The following is an 8,230-nucleotide window of genomic DNA, read 5'->3' on the forward strand; positions in this document are numbered from 1 at the left end:
CTGATAAGAGCTAATTGTAATCTCAAATTATCCACTCTTTAGCCTCCACTTGTGTGTTTCTACAGTGCTGCAACCTGTGCAAAAGAGGCCTGGTGTGGGTGGGAAATGCCCTGGGTGCCCTGCGTCTTCCCCACAGCTCATATCTCTTACGAGAGCTGTGGAGTGGTTCGGTGTGAGAACCTGAAGAGAGAGATGTTTTTTTGGAAAGAAACACCCCCACACAAACCCACCCTCCTTTTTATATGTATCTATTTCTTTCACCGTTCTTGTGTTTTAAATCTACAGATCCACTATTTTAGGGAAGACTTGAAGATTGAGAGGTTATTGCAGTAGGTCAAGGAAAAGAAATCCGCAAACGTTTTGCACTACTGATTCCAAAGATGCCTGTTTGGGATTTAGACACTTGTTTTGTTTTGTTTGTTTGTTTGTTTGAGTTTTTCTGTTGGTTTTTTTTGACTGCCTAACGTGATGGATGAACTGGATTCATCCACTGAAATCAACAGAACTGTGTGCACAATGATGCTTTTCTAACGAGAGACGGAGAGAGGAAGGAAGGACAAACAGACTACTTGAGGCTGTGCCCAAACTGCATCAGGATCACTGTAACTTTTGCCTCTGAAGGAGAACATAGGAAAATCAGGAGCATGGAGAACCATGGTTCTGCAGAAGAAAACGGACAAGCATGTAAAAAGGAAAGCAAAAAGACAGAGGTGAATATTTCAGAAGCAGGTGCTTCAGACAGCAGCTCTTGAAACCCTCTGAGGATTGTAAAATTAAATCAAACACAGACGGAGCAGCAATCTGGTTAATTGCTGAATGAAGAAAGAAAGACTTAATCTTCCATTAGCAGTCCCCCAGCCTTGTTGAACAAAGCACTGACTGCTACAGGTATAAGCTTCCAGCGGCTGAGAACTGACACCGCTCGCTCCCGTGCTTGCAGGTCTGCCGCACACAGACCACGTCGGCATGGGACACTCCTACAAGCCCCAGGAGTTTTGGTGACTCTTGCTTAGTTATCCTTCCCACCACTGCTGTTGCTTTTCTTACTGTGAATCTGAGCAGATCTGAGGAGGACACAGTGTGCAGCTACCCCCACCCCACCCATCTAAAGTTGAACTGAAGAAGCAGATGGCTGTGGACTCAGCTTACCTCTATTTGATGTGCGTAGTGTATTCCCCAGTTTTGTTGCATCTCATGGAGGGTTTTGTCACACCTAAAGGAAAAAGATGCTGCATTGCTACCTGAAAAAAGCCCCACCAGGTCCCAATTAACACAGTTCTGTTTATTTTGCAACATGATACTAATAGGACAGGAAGAGGGGAGTCATTGCTCTGAATTTGGGAACTACATAGTATGCTTTAAAAAGACAAAGGCTTCCAGACTAGCATGGATACACTAAAGAATTGGTCATTCAGCAGCAAATAACCAGTCATTTTTGTTCACCATTTCCTTACACATAAAATGAAGTAGGGACTGTGTCTTGTCTTTAAAGCTGTACAATAATCAAGGTGCTACTGTAATGCTTCTATTAAATTATAATGAACTAAGTGGATGTTAGATTTAAAACTGAGCCCTAACAGCAGACTAATTGTCTGTGTGTGGAAGGAATGTTCCTACCTGCCCCAGAGCTTTAAAAAGCTTAAATGAAGCCTAAGTGCCAGATGATACTGAAACCTTGCATTTCATTACTGACTTGGTGCTGGCTTGTTCAGATGTTCAGTCTTTGTCTACAGCAGAAGGATGTCAGCCTTGCTTTGAGGTCACTAATAGTTTTGTTTCAGTCACTCAGCAGAGTGATTCCAAGTGGCCACAGTGTTTTGAAAAATTAGGCTAATCACAAAACCTGGCTGTGCTGGCCTGTGCATTTAGCCAGGGAACTAGAACTGTTCCTGCTCTCTGCCAGGCCTCCAAAGTGATCTGTGCCTGAGTGAGTTGTTGACATGTGAGGCGTTGGTGAGCTGGTGTTTGAGGGCAGCTCTCAGAGATGAGCTGATGGGGAGCGTGGCAGCTTGAGACGTGCTCTGGGTGATGTACTGAAGATTCGTGGTGTCTGCAGTGCAGGTTTTATGTTGGGTTTTGGTCTGTGAGAAGCTGTGCAGTCTGGATCATGGCCACCTGGAATTCACTGCTCTTGCAGTTGCTGAAATGAGCAGGACAGGCCCTTCTAGATTCGTATAGGCAGGGGCTTGAGGCAGAACTTCCGTTCTCTCTGAATTCCAGTGGAGGGAACATCAAAATGTCATGTTTATTCAAGTTTTGTGTGGAAGAGCTAAGTGTAAGGATTGTACAACATCATTCCAGGCAGGGAATGATCACTGTCCTGGTGATACTGTTAACAGGCTGGTTGTTAATTTTTGTACATGAGCTGAGAGTTAAACATGCACACAAAGCCATTCCTCCTGGCAGAACTGTTTCCAAAATGATGCCATTAAAAGCCTGTTAGATTCCAACCAAATCCAGGGCAATAACCATAAAGATATCTACAAGGATGATAATGCTTAGGCCTGTTTGCTAAATGGTCATTATTTTCTGAATGTCTGCAGATTTTTAACAGGCACAGTGTGGCTTGATAGTGGAAATGTGGTTTGTTTTTATTTTCATCTGAAAGCCAGTGCAGGCAGATGGGCCCTTTCTGAAAACCTACTTCTTCAAATGCAAATCCTCGCTCCTTTTCTAATGAGCCAATAGAGGCTGGTACAGCTGAGATGATAAGCCCCTGGAGATGAATCAAAATGTGATTTCTCATGATGATGCTTTATATTCTTGGGCACCTTCCATGAATGCAGTCAATTTTGTAAGTGTGAGTTAAATTAGGTCTCGTATCATTTATCACTGTTGCGAGCTAAACTGCTTTCATAGTCCAAAACTTTCAAACCTTAAAGTGGAGAAGCATAAAGGTCAAAGTTAGGTGGGTATTAAGGGCTTTGTGGGGCTGTCAGAAGCACTGAATTATCTTTAAGCCTTTATGTAGTCACTCATTTGAAAGGTCTTCTTTTTTTTCAGAGGTGCTAAGCATCCTCATCTCCCTGTGAACACTGAGGCAATTACTGCTTGATAGCAGTGTGTGGCATAGTGATCCATGTCACCCCATCTCCAGAAATGCAAAACATCTGGGAGATGAGAAGACAGCACAGTTAAAAAGCAGACTTTAGGAACCACAGCTTGCTTGTCTTCGCATCATTTCATAGCCAAAAGCAAAGAGAAGCAATGCAAAGCCTTAACTGACAGCTGTCAGTTTCATTTGTAATTCGTATACAACAGACAGGAGAGTGGTTAGAGCCTTGCTTCACCTGCAGGCTTTGCAAACCATTGAGTACAACTGAAAGCAAAGGAGGATGATTTAGGCAATAGATTTCTTCCAAAAGTGGATAAACATTACCTGAAAATGAGGAAAAAGCACCTCCAATAATTGTTTTCTTTACACCAGTGTGTAAAGAACTTCCACCGTGCTGAAAAGAATGTGGTATTGCTTCATACCAAGCACTGAGTGACTGTAAAGCATGTAGTCATTAGACTAACATCTAGACAAGGTATGAGTAGTAATGTCTTGGCTTTTAGTTCCACTTTTGTTCTGTGGATTTGGCTCCCTGACAGCTGCTTGAACTAATGCTGCACAGAGAACAGAGCAAAACTAGACCTATAGGTCTGTAGTCTTAGTATCAAACCCTTAAGCAAGTAAGATGTATGTGATACAGAGTCTTGCAGAAGCACTGACTTAGCTTCTGTGCATACAGCAGTATTTTCAAAGACCCAGCTATAATGAAATCACTTCTGCACCTCCTCCAGTGTAATCAGAGTGGTAGCAAAAGTCCTGGGTTTTCATTTCTGCAGCGTGCCACCCTGCAGTGCAGGGCTGGAAAAACAGCCCAGGGAAAAACAATGAGGGAACTGTGTGCCTTCAGCTTGTGTTGAAGTCAGTAGATGAACTCACTCAATGCCCTTTGAAAGACACCTAATCATACAATCTTGCCCTCAGTTTCACAGCAGCAGCAATCACATTACTAAATTAAAGGTGGCTGGGTGTAGGTCTGCTAGAGGTGACTGAATGTTGAGGGCAAAAGAGCTCTTGAGATGAGTCTAGCACAGGAGAACTCTGAGCACGAGTAGCCTGAGTTTCGCATTAAGCAGTTAGCGCAGTCCTGTCACACAGCTGGCTGGAAGCTCCCCTTCTGGGTGGAGAACATGCAGCTCTGGAAGCAAACTGTGATCCCAGCTGCTGCTGAGATGGCACTTTAGCAACAGTGTGGACACAGCTGCTAAAGCACTTCAAATAAGAAACACTTTGAGCATGGGGATATTTTTCTCAGCTTGAAAATACTTTATGATGTGGTCAGTGATAAGATAACCTCTCACTTAAAGTCAAGCCAGTCTCTTACTGATACCCTGGTTACTTTGTCATGGTTTATTGCAATAGTTTATGCACCTTTTATTAAAGCACATGAGCACTGGTTTGCAGGTGACTGTAAACCCAGTTTAGAGCAGAGCTCAGATTACTGAATCTGTAATTGGAGTTATCAAAAAGAAGGCATATTAGTAGGAAAGAGATTGTTCTGTATATCAGTGTCAAAATGTTAACCCAGTCAGCACTGTCTGGCCCAACAGTGACTGTGTGCCGTAGAATGAGGCTGACCCCAAGCACAGCAATGTGCCAGAGGAAAAGCTCCAGATGATTTGGACGGCCTTTGGAACAGTCCTGCAGTTATTTCCTGTTGTATACTGTTAAGTTATTCATAAAGATTAAATTGCATTGACAACTGGGATAGTCCCTGGTCTTTCTTTAGAGCAGGTTTAGGTGGGCAGGTTGCACTTAAACAGGATGAAAATCCAGCCTTAGCAAAAGTTCTTTTGACATTGTTGAAGTTTCAGCAGCAAGTTCAAGGACTGAATCAGAACCAATCAATTAATTAATGTCTGAGAGCAAAACTTGACTTTCTGGCTTTTAGTTATGTATTTTTTTCCCCTTTTCTTTTTAGACTGGTAGAAATGAGCCTTACTATCTCGGGTGTCTCATTGGAAATAAAACCCCCTTTGACTCTGAACTGATGATTCCATTGTTGGAATTGCAGAAAGGGATTAGGGAGTGACAAGGAAACAGGGAGAAGCTCCTCACTGCTCAGAGACTCAGCTGGCTCGACAAGGCCCTGGGCAGCCTGAGCTAGTGGAGGATGTCTCTGCTTACTGCACGGGGGTTGGATTAGATGACCCTGGAGGTCCCTTCCAACCCAAACCATTCTATGATTCTTTTTTGTCCTTTTTAACTGTCAGCTGAGAGAAATTACCCCAGTAGTCAGTGCAGGGCATTACTGAACTGTGGCTGGGGAACAGCACACACGTATCTGGTGTCCATATGGCAGCACCCAAGCAAACAGAGGGATGCAGAGGTGATGAGATGATCCTGTTCAAAGCTGAAGTTCAAATTCATACCTGAGCCTGCACTCTTAGGTTTGTGATGTTGGGACACATCCCTTTTGAAAGGTAAGAAGCTCTTGAAAGCTCAGCTGGGGCAAAGCCTGCTTCCTTACCCAAAGGAACAATTGCAAGAAAATTTTTTGAACCAAGAGGTTCCTCCAGAGGACTTGAAACAATGAAGAGCTGGTTCCTTAGTTGACAGAGATTTTAAGTTGGATCTTCAAACCTCTGACAACTAAGGAACAAATAGGGAAAGGGAAAAATGAAATACTGAAAGTTTTGAGAGAGACCTTGATGGTTGTTAACTTTCATAAATATGTAACAGCATGGCAGCAGAGTGGAACAAGATACCTGTGCATATCTTCCTATTAATATCAGTGGCAGCTGGGCAGGCTAAAGCAGGAGGGAATGCAGTGCAGTCCTGCTGCAGCTGATGCAGAAAGCTGTACCAATACTTTTGTTTGGTACGTTGGAAAGAAAGGACACTGCCTTAGAGCATGTCCCTTTCCCAGCTGCCACTGTTAGGTGCTCTGTGGATCATCTGAGCTCTGAGCTAAGCAAAGGAGGCAGCAAACAAGGTCTCTTTTTTTTTTTCCTTTGGTGGAACAGATCTGGAGTTTAATCTGGTTTGTATTGATTTCTTCTCTGATTCTTTTTTGCATGTTTCCAGATATGTGAAATATACTAACTGCATTTAGCAAACGCTCGTGCAAGGCATCACATCCTGCATCTTTACATCATGCAAGATGTAGATAAGAAGTTAATAGCTTGTGTGGATGGCATCTCATAAACTCTGCATGGGTGCAAGACACTGAAACTCAGGCTATAACCTCAGCTACAGGAAAAAGCCAAGTATGAGTAACCCCTGTCAAAATTCCCTGCCTTCCCCTCTGGCCAGTCACAGACTGTAATGCTGTAAATTGAGAGTGGCTCAGACTGCTTGCTCTTCCCTTGATGCCTTTCCCTCCACAAAAATGAGATCTTGTTCCACAAACAGCTCTTACAAAATGCCATAGGAGCATTTTTCTTGTTCTCTGCCATATGAGGGCTCTGCAGTATGACTGCAGAGCTGTCAGAATAGGAATCCTTCTTCCTTTATCTCTGTGACCCTAAAACTGCCAACCCAGACAGCAGTGTTCCCAAGCCACCTTGAAAGCAGAAAAGTAAGAGTTTAGAGTTCATGGGTGCTGTAAGTTAAATATCTCTACAGGAAACTTCATTCTATAATGTACAAAGCCCATGTAACAAACTCCTGACCAGAAAATTCCATAGCCCAGCTACCTTTCAGAGAAATATGACTTCCTCAGTGAGCTGTTACTGGTCAGTACTACATCACTGGTTTAATTATTTCATTATGCTTCTAAAATCCCAGTCTTCTTAAAACAACTAAACATATGGTGGGTTCTTGATGGTTGGCCCATGGCTAAAGAGAGTAAACAGGGGCTGTAGTCAGTTGACATCATAGGTATTTGAGTAACTGCCCCAGTTAGATTATCACTTACAGTCTGTCCTCACCTTGAGGGGGAATTGTTCCAGTAGAATCCTCCTAATTGTTAAAACCTAGTGAAAGATGCACACACAGAGCTATTCAATTCAGATACAGTTCTTACAGAAGTACAAATACTTCCCTTAGAGTCTCTCTGTAAAAAGACACAGATGGGAAAGAAATTATCCTCTGGGTCTCAGAACTCTTAGCAAATGCTCATCAACTTATAAAGGAGAGAAATCAGAGTTTAAGATGTTTTCTTTCTAAGTGACAGTAGTGGCTGTCTTACACCTGAACTCTAGAGATGTACTGTTCTAAAACATTTAATCCCAGACTTAAAAGCACAGAGTGAAAATGGGTGAGCAAAACCTGTCCTTACTTTCAGATTGAGAAATTCAAAGGTTCAGTGACACATCCAGGGTCACCTGGGAAGCATACCCTTACCCCCCCCCAAAAAATAATCATCCCATAAAGATAACCAAATTGTAATGTTGCACTTCTGCTGGTCTAACTCATTTTTACAGCTGTGCTTAGAAAAATGGGAACCAAATTACCAGCTTACTTTTTAAACACACTCAAGTTAGGAACTAAATATGGATTAAAAGACTGGTGTCTACTGATCTTGTGAGCTATAGTAATGAGAAGCTGTGCTTTTCCTGTGTCTTTTTTTTCCCTTGAAATCAAGCAACCTCATGTTCTGATTAGCATCTTCCAGTCAAACCTGCAAATCCCTCCTACCATCCATAGTACTCAAAACCCACGTAGCTTTGTTAGAAGTCCTCAGAACAAATACTGACACTTTAATGAATTGCACAGAGCAGGAACCAGGAAGGTTCCTTGAAAGTGGCTGTTCTGACTTTTCTTTTGTATGTGTGTGTGTGTGTGTGTGACTGTACATAGATCTTGCAAAATGTTAATGGTAATAATGCCTCCTGTACCCCACACGGACACTGCGAGGATAGCATGGTCATTGTTACGCTCTATAGCTGTCGTGGAAAATGTCTTACCCTGCATCCATGATCCTAGTGCCCAGCCTAGCCCCAGGCCTCTTTTTTGGTTTTTGGTTTTTTTTTTCCCCTCTTCTTTTTTCTTTTCTACAGTTGTGCTAAGATTGTTATGGAATCCTTTTGTCAGTCATGTTCGAGCTAACTTACCTATGTATAGAATTTATATATTAAACCCCCTAATTTATATACTGTGTTTTAACAGTTTGCCTGAACTGTCTATGGTTTCTAAATTTTGTAATGTGAGTGTCAAATAATAATAATAATAATAATAAATAATTAAAAAAGAATGGAAAAAAAAAAAAAGGCTAAGCTGTGTGGGGTTTGTTCT

At 42.3% G+C, this 8,230-nt stretch overlaps 1 protein-coding gene across 1 annotated transcript in view; it reads left to right on the forward strand.

The window, feature by feature from the left end:
• RASGEF1C (RasGEF domain family member 1C) overlaps positions 1–7,961 on the forward strand; it is an 80,932-nt gene extending 72,971 nt beyond the window's left edge. Inside the window, exon 14 of the mRNA XM_054168693.1 lies at positions 286–7,961. Within this exon, the coding sequence (XP_054024668.1) occupies positions 286–310 (25 nt within the window). The 3' untranslated portion in view covers positions 311–7,961. The remainder of the gene's footprint in view (positions 1–285) is intronic.
• The last annotated feature ends 269 nt before the right edge of the window (positions 7,962–8,230 follow it).

The sequence above is a fragment of the Dryobates pubescens genome, chromosome 16 (assembly GCF_014839835.1).
Source record: "Dryobates pubescens isolate bDryPub1 chromosome 16, bDryPub1.pri, whole genome shotgun sequence".
Lineage (NCBI taxonomy): Eukaryota > Metazoa > Chordata > Aves > Piciformes > Picidae > Dryobates > Dryobates pubescens.